This window comes from Electrona antarctica (genome assembly GCF_951216825.1).
Source record: "Electrona antarctica genome assembly, chromosome: 3".
NCBI classification, from domain to species: Eukaryota; Metazoa; Chordata; class Actinopteri; order Myctophiformes; family Myctophidae; genus Electrona; species Electrona antarctica.
Window position 1 is genome coordinate 56,140,988 of NC_136808.1, and position 24,200 is coordinate 56,165,187.

General features: G+C 42.4%; 1 protein-coding gene across 4 annotated transcripts in view; it reads right to left on the bottom strand.

Moving 5' to 3' along the window:
* Positions 1 to 24,200, bottom strand: part of LOC306920793 (DNA-binding protein RFX7-like) — a 55,223-nt gene that overhangs the window by 25,023 nt on the left and 6,000 nt on the right. For 3 of the 4 annotated variants that reach the window (XM_079497689.1, XM_079497687.1, XM_079497688.1), the window contains exons 2-3: positions 21,071 to 21,104; positions 2,193 to 2,278 (exon numbers count right to left, since the gene is read on the bottom strand). In XM_079497689.1, the coding sequence (XP_079353815.1) occupies positions 2,193 to 2,278; positions 21,071 to 21,104 (120 nt within the window). The remainder of the gene's footprint in view (positions 1 to 2,192; positions 2,279 to 21,070; positions 21,105 to 24,200) is intronic. The other variant, XM_079497690.1, reaches the window with a different exon arrangement.

The following is a 24,200-nucleotide window of genomic DNA, read 5'->3' on the forward strand; positions in this document are numbered from 1 at the left end:
AGTATTTTTTTGGGGAAAACAAAATCCCCTTTTGGCCAAAAAGTACCGTTTATACGTGTGGTGGGGGGCTCAGAGTGCGTCCACTAAGGAAAGTAGGCTTTCTAATGACACAACCCGCCTTTGTTTTGGTGAGTAGCAAAAACGTTATTTTTATTTACGCTAAAGACGAGAGGCTTGTCTGCATTCATGCGAGCGGCGGAAGTTGAGAGTAACATAGCTCTAAATGCAACGCATTAGAGCTATGGACCAGAGCTAATGTACTGCCTAAATGCATTGCAATGCTCAGTCTTTATTAACCCATTTTGCACTGAGGCCGATTCTAAAAACGGCTTCTAAATCCTGACCTAAGTTTTCTGAAAAAAATATTTATATAGCAGCATCATTTTTTGGAATTTTGGAATACTGTATACAGAACCCCAAGAGGGGTTCCCATTTAGAAGGGTTAGAACACCAAAAGGGGTTCCCATTTAGAAGGGTTAGAACACCAAGAGGGGTTCCCATTTAGAAGGGTTAGAACACCAAAAGGGGTTCCCATTTAGAAGGGTTAGAACACCAAAAGGGGTTCCCATTTAGAAGGGTTAGAACACCAAAAGGGGTTCCCATTTAGAAGGGTTAGAACACCAAAAGGGGTTCCCATTTAGAAGGGTTAGAACACCAAAAGGGGTTCCCATTTAGAAGGGTTAGAACACCAAGAGGGGTTCCCATTTAGAAGGGTTAGAACACCAAGAGGGGTTCCCATTTACAAGGGTTAGAACACCAAAAGGGGTTCCCATTTAGAAGGGTTAGAACACCAAAAGGGGTTCCCATTTAGAAGGGTTAGAACACCAAAAGGGGTTCCCATTTAGAAGGGTTAGAACACCAAAAGGGGTTCCCATTTAGAAGGGTTAGAACACCAAGAGGGGTTCCCATTTAGAAGGGTTAGAACACCAAGAGGGGTTCCCATTTAGAAGGGTTAGAACACCAAGAGGGGTTCCCATTTAGAAGGGTTAGAACACCAAGAGGGGTTCCCATTTACAAGGGTTAGAACACCAAGAGGGGTTCCCATTTAGAAGGGTTAGAACACCAAAAGGGGTTCCCATTTAGAAGGGTTAGAACACCAAAAGGGGTTCCCATTTAGAAGGGTTAGAACACCAAGAGGGGTTCCCATTTAGAAGGGTTAGAACACCAAGAGGGGTTCCCATTTAGAAGGGTTAGAACACCAAGAGGGGTTCCCATTTAGAAGGGTTAGAACACCAAAAGGGGTTCCCATTTAGAAGGGTTAGAACACCAAGAGGGGTTCCCATTTAGAAGGGTTAGAACACCAAAAGGGGTTCCCATTTAGAAGGGTTAGAACACCAAAAGGGGTTCCCGCCCCGAATAGGTTAATGTCACGATTGACACATGCAACTGCTGGTTAACCCATTCAGGCCTGACGTCGAAATTAAAAAAAAAAAGTTTTCTAAATCATGACAATTTTCGGAAAGATTTGAGGCACATTTTAACGATTTTTCAAAAATAGCAGACCTACAAGTTCATAGCGCGCCACTCGGTGGCGCGCTATGAGCTTGTAGATCTGCTATTTTTCAATAGCTAAATTATAACAATGTTTAAAACACCAAAAGGGGTTCCCGCCCAAAATGGGTTAATGGTTAATGTGGTTAAACGCTAACGTGACATGGATGCGTTCCAGGTCTCAATGGATTAATAATGTTGATCTAAAATGTTGCATCTGCTTCCGAACAGTAATCTTTCTGTGGTGTTGGGCTGTGTCGACTAACAGTAATCTTTCTGTGGTGTTGGGCTGTGTCGACTAACCTGGAATCTGATTTTAACCCATTTTGGGCGGGAACCCCTTTTGGTGTTAGCAATATGTTATGTTTTAGCTATTGAAAAATAGCAGATCTACAAGCTCATAGCGCGCCACCGAGTGGCGCGCTATACGAGCTTGTAGGTCTGCTATTTTTGAAAAATCGAAGAACGACTGACATAGAAACATAGCTTTTTCAGAAAACTGTCATTTTCAAACAGACATTTTTAGAATCTGATCTCAGGTCAAAATGGGTTAAAGGTACCATCTATAAGTCAACAATACTGCAGCGAGTGTATGTGTACGCACGCACGCACGCACGCACGCACGCACGCACGCACGCACGCACGCACGCACGCACGCACATTCCATTTTTAAACAATAGGGTGTAAACAAGTTTATTTACCTTTTATCACTGCTGGGGTTTGGACCTGAAGGCAGTTTAAGGTAGAGGTAGAGTTTTTCAATGTCCGTAAACTTCTCCACATCTTGCTACAGAAAAAGGAAAGAGACCAAGACATGTTCATATCTCATAACCTTGGAATTATTCATTTTTATTCGGATTAAAATCTTCATCTCCTAATCGTATTTATTTGAGATAATAGCAATTGTTCTTTGCATACTCGTTACAATCGCCATAATTGTCATAATAATTTACCATGTTGAAAAATGTATATGTATAATGTATGTGTGGAAATAGCAGATCTACAAACTACTGTGTCACACGCGTTGAGCTTGTAGATCAGCTATTTCCACTATTTGTGGGTTTTCTTTTAGTATTAAGTTATAAAATGATGTAAGTTATTTGTCATAATTATCTGCCCTGTGCACCTTTTGTTTACAAAGCCTAAAGACAAACAGAAATGTCTATTTTATTCATAATGTTCCGTGACAGAAACAGTTCAATTGTTACTCGCAATTATTTTAGCAACAATTAATCGTCAAGTAAGATTTCATAATGGTGACAGCCCTAGGCCTCATACACACGTATCAAACACCATCAAACAAATGTTTGGTCGTTTTTTTTATGGTTTGACCAAACATTTTTGTTTGATGGTAATACCTATTTCATTTAGGTATTACTGTGTGCCACCATGGACACACACACACACACACACACACACACACACACACACACACACACACACACACACACACACACACACACACACACACACACACACACACACACACACACACACACACACACACACACACACACACACACACACACACACACACACACACACACACACACACACACACACACACACACACACAGTCACTGAAAATGTTAACAAAAATTGTTCGGCTACATTTGTTACTTTTCCAGTAGGCCTACATTGTTGTATGACGAGTTCGCCTTTTGTTGCCTAATTCAATATCAATTAATTACGGTTCATAACTGTGTTCATACTTCAAACGCGCTCATAACTTAAGACTCCGGTTCGAGGGGGGTTAAAGGAAAAAAAGAGAAAAAGAGAAAAAAATGGAAATGAAAATTCTACTGGCTTATGCTGTCTATGGGGACGTAGTTTTTAGAATCGTAACATCTCGGATTCTTCTTTTTGGCTCAAAACAAGCTTGATTTGCGCCTCATTTCTCTAAACGATATGATCCCCAGTTACAAAATGTTGAGTGAATTAAATAACAAACATAAAAGCCCTGGATTGTGCCGGCAAAGTGACAGACAAGGGAGGGGATACAGAATCAAAGACATGGAAAATAGGTTATGTGCTAATGATCTCTCTCTCTCTCTGTGTCTTTGTCGGTCTCCTTCTCCCTCTCCCGCGCGCACACGCACACACACACACACACACACACACACACACACGGGGGGAGGGATTACAACCTGAGCTACAAATGGCCTACAGTCCTTCTAATAACCTTCAAAGTGAATAGGCAACGTGATATTGTGTTCCAGTATCCAATGTACTTCATAATAGACAGTGTATCCTATATGACGACAAACTCACAAATGTCAGTGTGTGATTCTGTGGTGGTGATCAGTGCACACAGGTGTGTGTGACCCTTCCAGAATCCAGATATCATGATCATCATGTTTCATCACCCTTAATATAGAAAAGTGTCCGCAAATCATCCGGAGATTAGCTGTACAAAGACAGACAGACGGATGGACGGATGGACAGGGGCGAAAACATAAGTCTCAGCCACGCCTTTGGCCTGGCGGAGAGAAGCACTTAAACCCTATAGACAGGTGCAATTATGGTTTGACCCTAAAAAAATTGCAACAGAAGGTTTCTCAACTGTTTTGTGTAGTATTAGGTGTCCTTAATAACATACTAAAAGTTTACCAAAGTTTGACCATGCGAAAGGTGTTATTTTAGCATAATATGCATAATATGCCCATAACATCCTATATAAGGCAAAAAAGTCCAAATTTCATCATTCTTTAAGTAACATGTGACATATGAAACTAGGGTGTTTGCATGATTCTGAATCCATTCCAAGCATTAGTTTTGCACAAAAAACACTCCTTGGGAGGAAAACGGCCACACAAACGTGATGAGGTCAGCACATTTGGTCAAGTGGATATGGCCTAATTTAGCCCAAGGAGTGTTTTTTGTGCAAAACTAATGCTTGGAATGGATTCAGAATCATGCAAACACCCTAGTTTCATATGTCACATGTTACTTAAAGAATGATGAAATTTGGACTTTTTTGCCTTATATAGGATGTTATGGGCATATTATGCATATTATGCTAAAATAACACCTTTCGCATGGTCAAACTTTGGTAAACTTTTAGTATGTTATTAAGGACACCTAATACTACACAAAACAGTTGAGAAACCTTCTGTTGCAATTTTTTTAGGGTAAGGTGCCTTTTTTTCATATTATGCCCTCACCTACTAGTACAAAAATAGTGAAAATAGATCATCTACAAGCTGTCAATGCTTCACACCGGCAGGACGTAGCGTCTCCATCCTAGTACGCCTCCCGTCCTGCTCCAGCCCATAAGAATACTATGTGCAGCAACAAATATCACCCTCTCTGCCTGGCTTCCCTAGCCTGAACACACAGACCCCCCTCCCTGCCTGGCTTCCCTAGCCTGAACACACAGACCCCCCTCCCTGCCTGGCTTCCCTAGCCTGAACACACAGATCCCCCTCCCTGCCTGGCTTCCCTAGCCTGAACACACAGACACCCCTCCCTGCCTGGCTTCCCTAGCCTGAACACACAGACCCCCCTCCCTGCCTGGCTTCCCTAGCCTGAACACACAGACCCCCCTCCCTGCCTGGCTTCCCTAGCCTGAACACACAGACCCCCCTCCCTGCCTGGCTTCCCTAGCCTGAACACACAGACCCCCCTCCCTGCCTGGCTTCCCTAGCCTGAACACACAGATCACCCTCCCTGCCTGGCTTCCCTAGCCTGAACACACAGACCCCCCTCCCTGAACACACAGATCACCCTCCCTGCCTGGCTTCCCTAGCCTGAACACACAGACCCCCCTCCCTGCCTGGCTTCCCTAGCCTGAACACACAGACCCCCCTCCCTGCCTGGCTTCCCTAGCCTGAACACACAGATCACCCTCCCTGAACACACAGACCCCCCTCCCTGAACACACAGACCCCCCTCCCTGCCTGGCTTCCCTATAGCCTGAACACACAGATCCCCCTCCCTGCCTGGCTTCCCTAGCCTGAACACACAGACCCCCCTCCCTGCCTGGCTTCCCTAGCCTGAACACATGGCCAGTAAGTGAAACTGTATAAGCCAGTAGATCCGGCTTGGCTGAGCATTTATAATAGACACTCATCCGATATGGATGGATCAGCGGTGAATTCAAAGTTCAACCCCGTGGTCAAGGGGTACTTTTTAAGGGACCAAGAAGTCACAAAACACTTATTGTTTTTGTTAGTTTTTTCTTCTCCTTCCTCCTTCCGCCAGAAATAGCAGTTCTGACTGAACCGTGCAGTCGTTATTTGTAACTTCAGGTCAGTGTATAAGACCATTGTAACTTCAGGTCAGTGTATAAGACCATTGTAACTTCAGGTCAGTGTATAAGACCATTGTAACTTCAGGTCAGTGTATAAGACCATTGTAACTTCAGGTCAGTGTATAAGACCATTGTACCATAGACCAGTGTATAAGACCATTGTACCATAGACCAGTGTATAAGACCATTGTACCTTCAGGTCAGAGGCAGTGTATAAGACCATTGTAACTTCAAACTCCATGTTAACCCATTTTGGGCGGGAACCCCTTTTGGTGTTTTAAACATTGTTATAATTTAGCTATTGAGAAATAGCAGATCTAGCTTGTAGGTCTGCTTGTAGGTCTGCTATTTTTGAAAAATCGTGAAAATATTTATTTCAGAAAACTGGAGGATTTAGAAGATTTTGAGGTCAGGCCTAAATGGGTTAACCCATGTTAGACGAATTGGTGACACACATCCCTGGTTCTGGTGAATGATATTGTCCCTCTAATGCAGGGGTTCTCAACCCGTGGGTCGCGACCCCGCGGGGGGTCGCCAAATTATTTTGGGGGGTCCCCAAATTATTTTCAAAAAAAAAAACAAGATTTTTTTTTAAATTTTATTTTCACGATTTTTCAAAAATAGCAGACCTACAAGCTACGAGCTTGTAGATCTGCTATTTTTCAAATAGCTAAATTATAACAATGCTTAAAACACCAAAAGGGGTTCCCGCCCAAAATGGTTTAAGGTTATTGTAGCAGTCAATTTATATTGGGGGTCGGGAGGGGGCGGGGCGGGGCGGGGGTCCCGAGACATTGCCAAAGCATTTCCGGGGGTCCCCGGCCAAAAACGTTGAGAACCCCTGCTCTAATGCAGTGGTTTTCAACCCTTTTCATCTCGAGCCACAGACCACCATTTAATGACATTTAGCCTCTCAGACCCCAAACTTTGAATATTTTGTTGTCGTTGGATTGTCCACAATTCCATACTGTATTGATGTTGGTATACCAGATCATAACAGGCAAACGTTCTTCTACACTCACTAATTGTGACTTGACTGTAAATTAAGTAATGCAATTGTTTAACAATAATGTAACTCTTGAAGAGCGTAAAATGAACTCAATTTACACTCTCAAGAGTTAAAGATCTATGAGGGTCCATTTGGTTAACAACTCCCCATGATTTAGCTGGGGACCACCTGGAACCCCCTCAAGGACCACTGGTTGAAATCCACTGCTCTAATGCACGAGGAGATCCTCCTTTTTCAATGGGAGTGTTGGGGGGGGGGGGGGGGGGGGGACATAAGAACAACACGCACAAATGAGACTGACGAGCTGAGTTGTCGGTACCGGGATTTGAACTCACAACCTTGTGGGCCGAAGGCGGGAGCTCTACTGACTGAGCTACACAGAGACAATCAGTGACTATATTGTAAACAGTAAAACCATTTAGTGATTTGGTAACAAGAAGGTGTGTCCTCATTTTAGGCCTGCCTGCCTGCCTGCCTGCCTGCCTGCCTGCCTGCCTGCCTGCCTGCCTGCCTGCCTGCCTGCCTGCCTGCCTGCCTGCCTGCCTGCCTGCCTGCCTGCCTGCCTGCCTGCCTGCCTGCCTGCCTGCCTGCCTGCCTGCCTGCCTGCCTGCCTGCCTGCCTGCCTGCCTGCCTGCCTGCCTGCCTGCCTGCCTGCCTGCCTGCCTGCCTGCCTGCCTGCCTGCCTGCCTGCCTGCCTGCCTGCCTGCCTGCCTGCCTGCCTGCCTGCCTGCCTGCCTGCCTGCCTGCCTGCCTGCCTGCCTGCCTGCCTGCCTGCCTGCCTGCCTGCCTGCCTGCCTGCCTGCCTGCCTGCCTGCCTGCCTGCCTGCCTGCCTGCCTGCCTGCCTGCCTGCCTGCCTGCCTGCCTGCCTGCCTGCCTGCCTGCCTGCCTGCCTGCCTGCCTGCCTGCCTGCCTGCCTGCCTGCCTGCCTGCCTGCCTGCCTGCCTGCCTGCCTGCCTGCCTGCCTGCCTGCCTGCCTGCCTGCCTGCCTGCCTGCCTGCCTGCCTGCCTGCCTGCCTGCCTGCCTGCCTGCCTGCCTGCCTGCCTGCCTGCCTGCCTGCCTGCCTGCCTGCCTGCCTGCCTGCCTGCCTGCCTGCCTGCCTGCCTGCCTGCCTGCCTGCCTGCCTGCCTGCCTGCCTGCCTGCCTGCCTGCCTGCCTGCCTGCCTGCCTGCCTGCCTGCCTGCCTGCCTGCCTGCCTGCCTGCCTGCCTGCCTGCCTGCCTGCCTGCCTGCCTGCCTGCCTGCCTGCCTGCCTGCCTGCGTGCCTGCGTGCGTGGCTGCATGCGTGGCTGCATGCGTGTGTGTGTTAGGCAGATAATCGTTCATAACCATGGATTTGGATTGAAGATCATCTCTTTAGTTTTTGTGGTGTTTAACATAAGGTGGCTATTATCACACCAGTCTTTAAAGTTATTGATCTCACTGATATAGCCCACAGGGCGTTCAACAATATGTACAAATAAGACTGACAAGCTGAGTTGTCAGTAGCTGGATTTGAACACACAACCTTGCGGTCCAAGGGCAAGAGCTCGACTGACTGAGCTACACGGAGACAATCAGATACTCCATTGTTAACAGGAAAATCATTCAGTGTTAGTTCAGCATAAGTACTCAAACTTTGGTGTGTGTGTGTGTGTGTGCGTGCGCGCGCAATTTTCATTGGCTCATAAAAACGTCATTTTTTCACTTACAAAAAATGTGCTACGATTATTTGTCCGTATAGGTCCAACGTTCACGTGTAGAAGTTTTCGTGCATTTTGAGCAAAGATTCTGGGAGGAGTTACATTTGAACTGTTTTTCATATAATTCAAAATGGCGGGTGATCTAAAGGTCAGAGGTCAAAAGTCAGAACACGAAAGTTGTTCGGCATGAGGAGACACATATGTGTATCAAAGTGTCATTGCCAACGGTCAAACGGTTCATGAGATATGCACGTTCAAAGTTTGCAAGTTTGCAAGTTTTGCATCAATTGAGTGCTATAGCGCCACCATTTGGCCAATCGTGATGGGCTTCGCATAGTAAAGTGACATAAGCATATGCGTGTATTAGAGGCAGAAGAATAATTTTCACAAAACAGCAATTTTTATTGGTTCATAAAAACTTCATTTTTTCACTTAGAAAAAATGTGCTACGATTATTTGTCCGTATCGGTCCAAAGTTCACGTGTAGAAGTTTTCGTGCATTTTGAGCAAAGATTCTGGGAGGAGTTACATTTGAACTGTTTTTCATATAATTCAAAATGGCGGGTGATCTAAAGGTCAAAGGTCAAAAGTCAGAACACGACAGTTGTTCGGCATGAGGAGACACATATGTGTATCAAAGTGTCATTGCCAACGGTCAAACGGTTCATGAGATATGCACGTTCAAAGTTTGCAAGTTTGCAAGTTTTGCATCAATTGAGTGCTATAGCGCCACCATTTGGCCAATCATGATGGGCTTCGCATAGTCACCGTTTGGCATGGTCCTCTATCATGTTGACAAGTTTTGCGCAAACCGACTGCACGGTTCAGTCAGAACAGCTAAACAGCAATTTTCATTGGCTCATATAAAGTACTGATCATATAATTCAAAATGGCGGGTGATCTAAAGGTCAGAGGTCAAAAGTCAGAACACGAAAGTTGTTCAGCATGAGGAGACGCATATGGGTATCAAAGTGTCATTGCCAACGGTCCAACGGTTCATGAGCTATGCACGTTCAAAGTTAGCATTTTCAATTGAGCGCTATAGCGCCACCATTTGGTCAATCATCATGGGCTTAGCATAGTCACCGTTTGGCATGGCCCTCTACCAGATTACCGCGTTTCGCGAAAACCGACTGCACCATTCAGTCAGAACAGCTATTTTTGGCGGAAGAAGAAGAAGAAGAAGAAGGAGAAGAAGAAAAATAAACACAAAAACAAATATAGCTGCAAGCAGCGATAAAGCGGGACCAAGATAGAAGAAGAACAATGCGCAATAAGAACAACATGCACAAATGAGACTGACGAGCCGAGTTGTCGGTACCGGGATTTGAACTCGCAACCTTGTGGACCGAAGGCGGGAGCTCTACTGACTGACCTACACAGAGACAAACAGTGACTATATTGTAAACAGTAAAACCATTCAGTGATTTGGTAACAAGAAGGTGTGTCCTCATTTTAGGCATGTCTTGTGTGTGTGTGTGTGTGAGTGCGTGCGTGCGTGCGTGCGTGCGTGCCTGCCTGCCTGCCTGCCTGCCTGCCTGCCTGCCTGCCTGCCCCTGCCTGCGTGCGTGCGTGCGTGCGTGCGTGCGTGCGTGGCTGCATGCGTGGCTGCATGCGTGTGTGTGTTAGGCAGACAATCGTTCATAACCATGGATTTGGATTGAAGATCATCTCTTTCGTTTTTGTGGTGTTTAACATAAGGTGGCTATTATCACACCAGTCTTTAAAGTTATTGATCTCACTGATATAGCCCACAGGGCGTTCAACAATATGTACAAATAAGACTGACAAGCTGAGTTGTCAGTAGCTGGATTTGAACACACAACCTTGCGGTCCAAGGGCAAGAGCTCGACTGACTGAGCTACACGGAGACGATCAGATACTCCATTGTTAACAGGAAAATCATTCAGTGTTAGTTCAGCATAAGTACTCAAACTTTTAGAAATTAGCAGATCTACATGCTCATAACATGTCCCGGTACAGTACGGTACGGTACAGTACGGTACAGTATGGTACAGTATGGTACAGTGCAGTGCAGTACAGTACAGTACAGTACAGTACAGTACAGTACAGTACAGTACAGTATGGTGCCGTACAGTACGGTGCAGTACGGTACGTTACAGTACAGTACAGTACAGTACAGCACAGTATAGTACAGTACAGTACCATATGGTACAGTACGGTACAGCACAGTATGGTACAGTACAGTACGTTATTACACATTGCACTTATTACACTATTACACTACTATTACACTATTACACTATTACACTAAATACACTTATTACACTATTACAAAATTAGACTTATTACACTACTATTACACTAAATACACTTATTACACGATTTCAGTTACTAGTATCTCTATTATTGTGATGCCATGTCCTAGTGCCTGATGGGTCAAATGTAATCTACTTCAATATTTATATAGTTGAGTCATCACAAATCTTGCAGCACACAATGGATACACTGAGTTGTCTTTACCGGGATTTGAACACACAACCTTGTGGTCCAACGGCGAGAGCTCTACCAACTGAGCTATGCAGACACAGTCAGTTGACTCATTCTAAACAGTAACATCATTCAGTATAAACTTTAGTGTGTGTGTGTGTGTGTGTGTGCGTGCGCGCGCAATTTTCATTGGCTCATAAAAACTTCATTTTTTCACTTAGAAAAAATGTGCTACGATTATTTGTCCGTATATGTCCAAAGTTCACGTGTAGAAGTTTTCGTGCATTTTGAGCAAAGATTCTGGGAGACGTTACATTTTAACTGTTTTTCATATAATTCAAAATGGCGGGTGATCTAAAGGTCAGAGGTCAAAAGTCAGAACACGAAAGTTGTTCGGCATGAGGAGACACATATGTGTATCAAAGTGTCATTGCCAACGGTCAAACGGTTCATGAGATATGCACGTTCAAAGTTTGCAAGTTTGCAAGTTTTGCATCAATTGAGTGTTATAGCGCCACCATTTGGCCAATCATGATGGGATTCGCATAGTAAAGTGACATAAGCATGTGTGTGTATTAGAGGCAGAAGAATAATTTTCACAAAACAGCAATTTTCATTGGCTCATAAAAACTTCATTTTTTCACTTAACAAAAATGTGCTACGATTATTTGTCCGTATAGGTCCAAAGTTCACGTGTAGAAGTTTTCGTGCATTTTGAGCAAAGATTCTGGGAGGAGTTACATTTGAACTGTTTTTCAAATAATTCAAAATGGCGGGTGATCTAAAGGTCAGAGGTCAAAAGTCAGAACTCGGAAGTTGTTCGGCATGAGGAGACACATATGTGTATCAAAGTGTCATTGCCAACGGTCAAACGGTTCATGAGATATGCACGTTCAAAGTTTGCAAGTTTTGCAAGTTTTGCATCAATTGAGTGCTATAGCGCCACCATTTGGCCAATCATGATGGGCTTCACATAGTCACCGTTTGGCATGGTCCTCTATCATGTTGACAAGTTTTGCGCAAACCGACTGCACGGTTCAGTCAGAACAGCTATTTTTGGCAGAAGGAGAATAAAATAAAGTACTGATCATATAATTCAAAATGGCGGGTGATCTAAAGGTCAGAGGTCAAAAGTCAGAACACGAAAGTTGTTCAGCACGAGGAGACGCATATGGGTATCAAAGTGTCATTGCCAACGGTCAAACGGTTCATGAGCTATGCACGTTCAAAGTTAGCATTTTAAATTGAGCACTATAGCGCCACCATTTGGCCAATGGTCTTGGGCGTCGCATATTCACCGTTTGGCATGGCCCTCTACCAGATTACCGCGTTTCGCGAAAACCGACTGCACCATTCAGTCAGAACAGCTATTTTTGGCGGAAGAAGAAGAAGAAGAAGGAGAAGGAGAAGAAGAAGAAAAAAAAACACAAAAACAAAGAGTGACCAAAGTCACTGCGTGACTTCTTGGTCCCTAATAAGTGACCAAAGTCACTGCGTGACTTCTTGGTCCCTAAAAACACAATGGTATAACAACTCAAATAAGTAGAATAAACCTTACCTTTACAAAACGGTAGTTTGTGGCTTGTGAAAACACCTCTTTTAACATGGAAGCCTAAGGACCGCAAAAAAAATAACACCACTAGCTCAAAAAGGGGGCGTAAAAAGGGGGTGTGGAAATGCTGTGAGATAGGCCTATCGACGATATTCAGACCGCGGCCATCTTGCCAGTAAGGTGCTTCCCATAGACAGCCCATTCATCCACACAGCAAGGTGCTAACTAGGTGCAACTTCCCATAGACAGCCCATTCATCCAATCAGCAAGGTGCTAACTAGGTGCAACTTCCCATAGACAGCCCATTCATCCACACAGCAAGGTGCTAACTAGGTGCAACTTCCCATAGACAGCCCATTCATCCAATCAGCAAGGTGCTAACTAGGTGCAACTTCCCATAGACAGCCCATTCATCCAATCAGCAAGGTGCTAACTAGGTGCAACTTCCCATAGACAGCCCATTCATCCAATCAGCAAGGTGCTAACTAGGTGCAACTTCCCATAGACAGCCCATTCATCCAAACAGAAAATTCCTATCTGATTTTATTAAACAACATCAAATTCACCAACATTGCAGCTGTCTTGAATTATCCTTTTTCAATCTGTAAAGTTTTTGGTTCATAAAAATCCACCGTAGACATGTTATGAGCTACTTCTGTGCAAATTCTGTGCAGGTTATTAAGTGTCAGAGTTTGACACGCGATCGGTGTGTGGGGACCCTAAGGGTTTGTCTATATGTGTTCAAATAAATGTCTATTGAGATAATCACTGTTTACTTATTTATATCATCCATAATGCATACATTTCCCTTAAAAAACCTGCACTATCCACACGTTTCACACAGATTTAATTTCTTTGCTAAATAGTTACTGTATCAATTTTGAATCATTGAACCGTATCGTACCGCCATAATGAACCAATATCGTCCATGCATCGTATCGTCAACCATGTATCGTGAATGTGATACGTATCATATCGCTGTTACAATGTATCGTTACACCCCTAATAAGCCTATCTCACAGAATTTCCCCGCCCCCCTAAATACGCCCCCTTTCGGGGTTAGTGGTGATAGCGTGACGTCACTCCATAGACGCTACATGTTAACAGAGGTAATTTAAGAAGTCTACAACTTTTGTTTTCTCAAGGTAAGGTTTGTTCTATCTGTTCGACCTGATTTACCATCTTGTTTGCTTCATAATAATATTGGTCTGTCACATTTTTACATTAGAAAATGTACTTAGATTCTCCAGAGAAAAAAACGTGTAAATGCTCATGTTAAAGACACCACTATTTACCGGAAGTGGGCGTGGAAAGCGGGCTGTGAGATAGGCCTATAGAGCGTCGCAGTCCCGCCCCCTTTCATGATGACGCGAAAGGCACAGGAAATGAATCCCAATGCATTTTTCCCATAGACATTTCAAATGAATCCCAATGCATTTTTCCCATAGACATTTCAAAAAGTATTTATTTAAAGACCTTTTAAGCGCCGTACGAAGCCAACTCCAGTCGTGACAAATCATGACAACAAACACAATATTTTGGACCAAACAAATAATTACAAAGAAGACAAACAACAAAAAAAAGTCTACTTTCTAATTCTTTGTTTGGCCCAAAACATTGTGTTTATTGTCATGATTTGTCACGACAAGAGTTGGCTTTGTCCGCGGCGTAAACGTCTTTAAATAAATACTTTCTGAAAAGTCAATGAGGAAAATGAACAGGGATTTTTTTCCCGGGTATCTCGAGGGGGCGGGACTGCGACGCTCTATAGAGCGTCGCAGTCCCCCACATTTTTTTGGGCCGAACAAATAATTAGAAAGAAGAAAAAAACAGCAGGTTACAACAATTATTTTGTTGTTTTTCTTCTTTGTAATTATTTGTTTGGTCCAAAATATTGTTTGTGTCGTCATGAGTTGTCACGACTCGAGTTGGCTTTGTCCGCGGCGTAACCGTCTTTAAATAAATACTTTTTGAAATGTCTATGGAAAAAATGCATTGGGATTCATTTCCTGGTCCATGGTAGGGGGCGGGACTGCGACACTGTCTATAGTGAGCCATTATTAGTTAGGACTCCAGAGGTCCCGGAGGTCCCAGCCCACCAGGTACGATTCCAGTCGTCAGCAATGTGTCGAAGTGTGCCTGAACAAGACACTTAACCCCTATACCCCCCCCCCCCCCCTCTGCACTCCTCTGAAGTCCCCCCCCCAGGATGGGATAGGCATAAAAAGGCTGAGTAGACATGAGAAGAAGTGTTTTAGACTGAAATACCCCCCCATTTATGCCTGACGTCGAAATAAAAAAAAAAGTCTTCTGAAAGAATATATATTCAAAGATTTGAGCCGTATTTTCACGATTTTTCAACAAATAGCAGACCTACAAGCTCGTAGCGCGCCACTCGGTGGCGTGCTATGAGCTTGTAGATCTGCTATTTTTCAATAGCTAAATAATGCTTAGTTAAAACACCAAAACGGGTTCCCGTCCAGAATGGGTTAATGGTACTAATCGATTTAATCAGTTGTATAAAAACAACATACAAACGGAACAGTTCCATTTGGTTCCATTTGTATTTGAGTTAAATGAACATTGTGTTGTGGATTCAGCCCTAACTGAAAGTCACTTGAGGTAAAGAATACTGTAGCCAGTGATACAGATAGAATACTGTATCCAGCGATACAGATAGAATACTGTATCCAGCGATACAGATAGAATACTGTAGCCAGCGATACAGATAGAATACTGTATCCAGTGATACAGATAGAATACTGTAGCCAGCGATACAGATAGAATACTGTAGCCAGTGATACAGATAGAATACTGTATCCAGCGATACAGATAGAATACTGTATCCAGTGATACAGATAGAATACTGTATCCAGCGATACAGATAGAATACTGTAGCCAGCGATACAGATAGAATACTGTATCCAGTGATACAGATAGAATACTGTAGCCAGCGATACAGATAGAATACTGTATCCAGCGATACAGATAGAATACTGTAGCCAGCGATACAGATAGAATACTGTAGCCAGCGATACAGATAGAATACTGTATCCAGCGATACAGATAGAATACTGTAGCCAGCGATACAGATAGAATACTGTATCCAGCGATACAGATAGAATACTGTAGCCAGCGATACAGATAGAATACTGTAGCCAGCGATACAGATAGAATACTGTAGCCAGCGATACAGATAGAATACTGTATCCAGCGATACAGATAGAATACTGTATCCAGCGATACAGATAGAATACTGTAGCCAGCGATACAGATAGAATACTGTATCCAGCGATACAGATAGAATACTGTATCCAGCGATACAGATAGAATACTGTATTCAGAGATACAGATAGAATACTGTATCCAGCGATACAGATAGAATACTGTATCCAGCGATACAGATAGAATACTGTATCCAGCGATACAGATAGAATACTGTAGCCAGCGATACAGATAGAATACTGTATCCAGCGATACAGATAGAATACTGTATCCAGCGATACAGATAGAATACTGTATCCAGCGATACAGATAGAATACTGTATCCAGCGATACAGATAGAATACTGTATCCAGCGATACAGATAGAATACTGTAGCCAGCGATACAGATAGAATACTGTATCCAGCGATACAGATAGAATACTGTAGCCAGCGATACAGATAGAATACTGTAGCCAGCGATACAGATAGAATACTGTATCCAGCGATACAGATAGAATACTGTATCCAGTGATACAGATAGAATACTGTATCCAGCGATACAGATAGAATACTGTAGCCAGTGATACAGATAGAATACTGTAGCCAGTGATACAGATAGAATACTGTAGCCAGCGATACAGATAGAATACTGTATCCAGTGATACAGATAGAATACTGTATCCAGCGATACAGATAGAATACTGTAGCCAGCGATACAGATAGAATACTGTATCCAGCGATACAGATAGAATACTGTATCCAGCGATACAGATAGAATACTGTATCCAGCGATACAGATAGAATACTGTAGCCAGTGATACAGATAGAATACTGTAGCCAGCAATACAGATAGAATACTGTATCCAGCGATACAGATAGAATACTGTAGCCAGTGATACAGATAGAATACTGTAGCCAGTGATACAGATAGAATACTGTATCCAGCGATACAGATAGAATACTGTATCCAGCGATACAGATAGAATACTGTATCCAGCGATACAGATAGAATACTGTAGCCAGCGATACAGATAGAATACTGTAGCCAGTGATACAGATAGAATACTGTATCCAGCGATACAGATAGAATACTGTATCCAGCGATACAGATAGAATACTGTATCCAGCGATACAGATAGAATACTGTATCCAGCGATACAGATAGAATACTGTATCCAGCGATACAGATAGAATACTGTAGCCAGCGATACAGAGAGAATACTGTATCCAGCGATACAGATAGAATACTGTATCCAGCGATACAGATAGAATACTGTAGCCAGCAATACAGATAGAATACTGTATCCAGCGATACAGATAGAATACTGTAGCCAGCGATACAGAGAGAATACTGTAGCCAGCGATACAGAGAGAATACTGTAGCCAGCGATACAGATAGAATACTGTATCCAGCGATACAGATAGAATACTGTATCCAGCGATACAGATAGAATACTGTATCCAGCGAATCGCTGGATACAGTATTCTATCTGTATCGCTGGATACAGTATTCTATCTGTATCGCTGGCAGCGATACAGATAGAATACTGTAGCCAGCGATACAGATAGAATACTGTATCCAGCGATACAGATAGAATACTGTATCCAGCGATACAGATAGAATACTGTATCCAGCGATACAGATAGAATACTGTATCCAGCGATACAGATAGAATACTGTATCCAGCGATACAGATAGAATACTGTATCCAGCGATACAGATAGAATACTGTATCCAGCGATACAGATAGAATACTGTAGCCAGCGATACAGATAGAATACTGTATCCAGCGATACAGATAGAATACTGTATCCAGCGATACAGATAGAATACTGTATCCAGCGATACAGATAGAATACTGTATCCAGCGATACAGATAGAATACTGTATCCAGCGATACAGATAGAATACTGTATCCAGCGATACAGATAGAATACTGTAGCCAGCGATACAGATAGAATACTGTAGCCAGCGATACAGATAGAATACTGTATCCAGCGATACAGATAGAATACTGTAGCCAGCGATACAGATAGAATACTGTATCCAGCGATACAGATAGAATACTGTAGCCAGCGATACAGATAGAATACTGTATCCAGCGATACAGATAGCCGTGGCTAAGCCTACACAGACGGTATGTAAATAAGCTTTTATTTATGATGTGCAATACTAAAAGTGGTAACGCATTGAGGTCACCAGACCCGACCGCTTTAGCCTTGGCATCTTTTGTGGGAAGAAAAAAGGTTGAATGATTTACGTAACCCGCTCGACTGAAATGTATATTCAAATTCAATATGACTAATTATACTCCATGTTTGTAAATAATCATGCAAAACAATGACGACACAGTCGGTGTGAAAAGGAAACTCTGACCTACTAGTGCTGCACGATTCTTGTTCAAAATGTGAATCTTGATTTTTCCTTCACAAAAATGTAGATCACGATTCTCTATTTTTAATAACTAAGCATTATGTTATACCTTAGCTATTGAAAAATAGCAGATCTACAAGCTCATAGCGCGCCACCGAGTGGCGCCCTATGAGCTTGTAGATCTGCTATTTTTGAAAAATCGTAAAAATGCGGCACAAATCTTTGAATATATATTCTTTCAGAGCGAACGTTTTTTTTATTTCGACGTCAGGCCTAAATGGGTTAAAGAATATAAGCAAAAACAGAAGAGTAACTAAAATAAAGCCAACTAGTGCTGCACGATTCTTCAAAGTGAGATTGCAGTGTCTGAATCTAGATCTCGACATTTTTTCGATTAATTGTGCAGCATACTCTGAGCACAGAAATAAGTCACATAAACTTGCCCTCAGGCAGCTCCAAATTTGTGTTTTATGAATTCATAATATTTATAAATTCTTTATCGGACAAGAGTGTTGCACAAAAGTAGCAAAAGTAGCCAATATACGGTACTAGCTCACAACTCATCACATCGTGTTGCGTTGTAGAGCTTGTAGAGTGGATATTTTTGCTATTTTTACCACATTTTTAAAGTGCAAGTGGTTAAGTGTGTCTGTGTGTCAGTTTATATAAATATAATTGAACCAATGAAAAGTATCAACAAGTGCTTGGGACTAAATAATAAATACATTGGATCCACTGGAGTGCTGCACAATTTATTTAAAAAATAAAAAGGATCTCATTTCTAAATTTGAGCAAGAGTTGCTCAGTCCAATTCATGTAGTTACTCTTATGCTTTTGCTACAAGAGAGAGACATTAAGAGAGGTTGGGCGGGAATATCTTTTGTTGTTAGCATTAGGTTATGCTTTAGCTATTGAAAAATAGCAGATCTACAAGCCGAACCGAGTGGCGCACTACGAGCTTGTAGGTCTGCTATTTTTGAAAAATCTAAGAACGACAGAAAACTGTCAGGATGTAGAAGACATTTTTAGAATCTGATCTCAGGTCAAAATAGGTTAAGTCAAGCACTTTGATGTTGTCTGTTTAAAGCCACAGTAGTTGGCTCCAGGTGCCACATTTCGAATGTAGTAATGTTGTAACTTAATTTGGGTTAATACAGTTAATATTTTGTGACATTTCATTGCATAGTTGAAAGCTGTTTATTTTATATTATTACTATTTACAGTTTAAAATGACTTTATTGAGTTAAAGACAATTGATTTATTTACAGTATATATTGATTTCATTTAGAATTGTTATTTCTATTTGTATTCACTACTAAGCGATTCTTAAAACTGCATTTCCCATGATGCTAAGTTGTATCTAGCGCCGGATATCCGGTGAGAGAAAGCCGGGTTTTCGCTAGTTTGTTGTTGATGCATGTGGAGAATAGCAGCCAGTAGCCGAGAGAAACCGCGTATGACAAAATAATACCTAAAGATTAATTTCTGCACTTTTAATGTACCACCTTTTTTCTTATATAAACCTGAAACTTCATCTCCATATCCCGACGTCCTGTTCAGCTTCTTTTGAACGTAATAATTACATTAAGTAATGTTCAGCAACTACACAGACTAAAGACAATAAATAATGAGAATCGAGTCTTGTTTTCCCATTTCCTGAACGGTAACAGGTTTTGAACATACAAGGTTTCCACCCGACAGGCAGCAACGATAAATAAAGTGCGCGAGCGCAATGGAAAGGAAGGCGTGATATAGGGCTTAATGTGCTATATGTATAGCTGCGTGCAGACATCTCAACATTTCCAAACATACAAATAGATGCACGCAAACATGCCAGACCGGTTTCATCAGGACTGGCACACTGTGCTGAGGGCCACAGACACTGGGTCTGCTATATGGAATGTCAGTAGCTTCAGCAGTGGTAGATAGTAACTAAGTGCATTAAGTAAATATATAATATATATATATACGTTATTAGTTACTTTGCATATTTATATAATTAAGGAAATTATTACTCAAAACATTTTGTCTTGCTATTTGTTGCTCTATCAGTTATAACCACATGAATCCTGTTGCTATTTGTTGCTCTATCAGTTATAACCACATGAATCCTGTTGCTATTTGTTGCTCTATCAGTTATAACCACATGAATCCTATTTGTTGCTCTATCAGTTATAACCACATGAATCCTGGCCTAATCTATTTGTTGCTCTATCGGTTATAAAGTTATAACCACAAGAATCCTGGCATAATCTGGGACGAACATTCAGTGTAAATATGAAATCTGAGCTTGCACTGTAGATATTTAACAAACAGTCTCAGTAGATTTAGTTGGTGCAGCTAAATCAATAATATAGTTACAGTAACTGACCACGGATGCAGCAGGGTCCTATAGGAAATGTCATTTACCAAATGCATCTAAGTGAATTGTATCATCCAGACACTGTACACATGATATCTTAATATGATGAGGCAGCTATATCTGAACATAAACCTTTTTCACTGTCAGCATAGCACTGTGTGTGTGTGTGTGTGTGTGTGTGTGTGTGTGTGTGTGTGTGTGTGTGTGTGTGCGCGCACACACACACACACACACACACGCGTGCACGCACGCACGCACGCACGCACATGTGGCTCCACTTAGGAGCCAGAGAACATAAAGAACATCAACATAGCTGTCATTACTGATGTGACTTAGCCAGGCTATGTTCAGACTGGCACACCAAATCCCATTTCTGCTCCATCCAGATTGGAATCAGATTGGTTTTCATCGAGTCTGACCAGCAACAGAACACATGCAAATGGAAACAGATTTTTGTGAATCAGATTTGTACCACGTTCCTATAGGTGATTGTCATCTTGTAGATGAACTCGCTAAAAAGTCACCTGACAGACGCAAAATAATGACTTTTGTTCCAGCACTTCCAAAAGCTGCAGCTACTGGTAAAGTGAACGCAATGCATGGTTTGACTGTATACCAGCTCAAACAGACACATGTCAGCCAAGATCATCGTCAGACTGATTTACACATTTAACATTCCATGTGGAATACTCACCAGAATGCTATCCACTTTTGATTGTACAGATTTGCTGGGAAAAAGAGACATAATATAAATTAGTATGGAGTGTAACATGAGCTCCGTTGCTTAAACTGTATTTATTTATAAATCGTTGGAATGTCCGGCACGAAGACCAGCCATCCCGTCAGGTCATGTATCCCAATCCCAGACCCCAGAACACATGTCATTATGTAAAAACATAGACATGCACCGCATTCATGTTGGATCACACAGAAGGAATTATACATTATCTGGGCCCCCAGTATGTCCTTGAATTCCATTTCAATGAATATGAGAAAAGTATCGATTTTTCACTCTTTCAATTTTAAACCACTGACTATATAATTCGTCTAAACATGAAGGATTCTTTTTCAGTCGGCAATAGAGCTTTTAATGCTCATCAAATGCTTTATTTTAAGAAAAGAGAGCCTATACCTATGCTCTGTTGCATCAGCTTTTTATACCTGATGGGTTTGAATCAAACAACAGGGCAAAGGCTTTGTATGTGCAGTGCACTGTCTACATCTACAAGATCTAAGGCTTTGTATGTGCAGTGCACTGTCTACATCTACAAGATCTAAGACAGCCACATATGTATGTGGCAGCAGGATGATGAAAATAGCTGATGTTCTAAAGCATCTACACACATTTAGACATCATCAAACAGTCAACACTGGATAGCATGCATAAGCAGAATGACATTCACATAGATAAGCTACAGTAGTTAACATAATGACTCTCTACTACTCTCTACTCACGTATAGATAAGCTACAGTAGTTAACATAATGACTCTCTACTACTCTCTACTCACGTATAGATAAGCTACAGTAGTTAACATAATGACTCTCTACTACTCTCTACTCACGTATTAGTTTGTATTGCACAGTGCGCTATACCCCAACACACCCTATATCAGTGGTTAACACCCTACAGTAGTTAACATAATGACTCTCTACTATACTCTCTACTCACGTATTAGTTTGTATTGCACAGTGCGCTATACCCCAACACACCCTATATCAGTGGTTAACACCCTACAGTAGTTAACATAATGACTCTCTACTACTCTCTACTCACGTATAGATAAGCTACAGTAGTTAACATAATGACTCTCTACGACTCTCTACTCACGTATTAGTTTGTATTGCACAGTGCGCTATACCCCAACACACCCTATATCAGTGGTTCTAAAAAGAGGAGTCGGGGGGGCCCCAAGAGTCCTTGAAGGGGTTCCAGGGGGTACCCAGAAAAATGAAGAACAGCTTAAACACTTGCAGCACAATTACATTTTTCAGTTATGGGAGTCCCGGGCACAAGATATTTTCAAATGAGGGTCTGCGGCCAAATACATACATTTGCAGGTTGTTGACATGAAAAATGTTCAAGAACCAGTGCTCTAGAACAGGGGTTCTCAACCCGTGGGTCGCTGCCAAATTATTTTAGGGGGTCCGCAAATTATTACAAAAAAAAAAAAAAAGATTTTTTAAAATTTTATTTTCACGATTTTTCAAAAATAGCAGACCTACAAGCTCGTAGCGCGCCACTCGGTGGCGCGCTATGAGCTTGTAGATCTGCTATTTTTAAATAGCTAAATTATAACAATGCTTAAAACACCAAAAGGGGTTCCCGCCCAAAATGGTTTAAGGTTATTGTAGCAGTCAATTTATATTGGGGGTCGGGAGGGGGCGGGGCGGGGGTCCCGAGACATTGCCAAAGCATTTTCGGGGATCCCCGGCCAAAAACGTTGAGAACCCCTGCTCTAGAACCTAATTCTTAAATTTGTCATCTGCAGAATAGCCCAGTTGTTGTTCTGAGACATAATGTACACTACAGTATATTGAAATATACAATATACTACACATGTCACAAGAGGGACACCGTGCTATTAGACACCACAACATAGCTTGATGTTTCTACATCAGGTTTCCCAGGTGCGCTGAATGTTACTTGAAGACATTGTTTGTTGTTGGATTTTTTTTAGAGAGAGATCTAGCGTTTATTTCTTACAGAGATTCCTCAAAGCATTTAGTTTATTTTGGGGTTTTTTCGTGTCAAGCCCTTGACAGGTTTGTAAAGTTCTAACATAATGGCTTGGGTCACCCAGAGACTACACGGTAATTCATTTTGGGCGGGAACCCCTTTTGGTGTTAGCAGCACTATGTTATGCTTTAGCTATTGAAAAATAGCAGATCTACAAGCTCATAGCGCGCCACCGAGTGGCGCGCTACGAGCTTGTAGGTCTGCTATTTTTGAAAAATCGAAGAACGACTGACATAGAAACATAGCTTTTTCAGAAAACTGTCGGGATGTAGAAGACATTTTTAGAATCTGATCTCAGGTCAGAATGGGTTAATGAGCTACGACAAAAGTCTCATACATCCCTTTGCTTATTATTTGGAGTAACCACATTGTAATGGGACTTATTTTATAAGCAAAAAGTTACCGTTACTTATTGTGTAGTCGTGTGTAGCCAGACAACTATTCCACAATCTACGAATGCTATATAGCAGTGGTTCCCAAAGTAGGGTCCGGGGACCCCCAGGGGTACTTCCAGGGGGGACCCAGCTAAATGATAATTTGTAACCACATGGACCCTTAGCGGGTCCATTTGGTCCCATTTGTACACTCCATTTGTACACTCAGAGTTACATTAACAGTGGGTTTACAATATAAATTGGGGTACCAGATATAGAAATGCCATTAAATCGGGGATCCGTGGAATAATGCGTGTGAAACTGGGGGTCCATGAAATTAATATGTTTCGTAATCACTGCTAGAGCCGTAAAAATCCTCCCTTATCGGGGTCACTGGCATATGTTTTCAAATGGGGGGTCCGTGGCCTAATAAATGTTCATTTGGGGGTCCTTGACACGAAAAAGTTTGGGAACCACTGCTATATAGGGTCTGGAACTACCCCTCCCGAAATCCGAGTCATCTGTTTGTCATTTCCCTTATTTTAAAAGATATTTAGATTTTATTTTTTAAGTTCCATTTCAGCTAATAAGCAAGCTATACAGTACATGCTTCAGTTCACACGCGCTTTTCCCTGCATCAAAAGAGCTTCCGCGCTCCAGACTGCATGACCGGAAGCATTTGAAAATTGTGGGAGGCAACAGTCTGGCCATG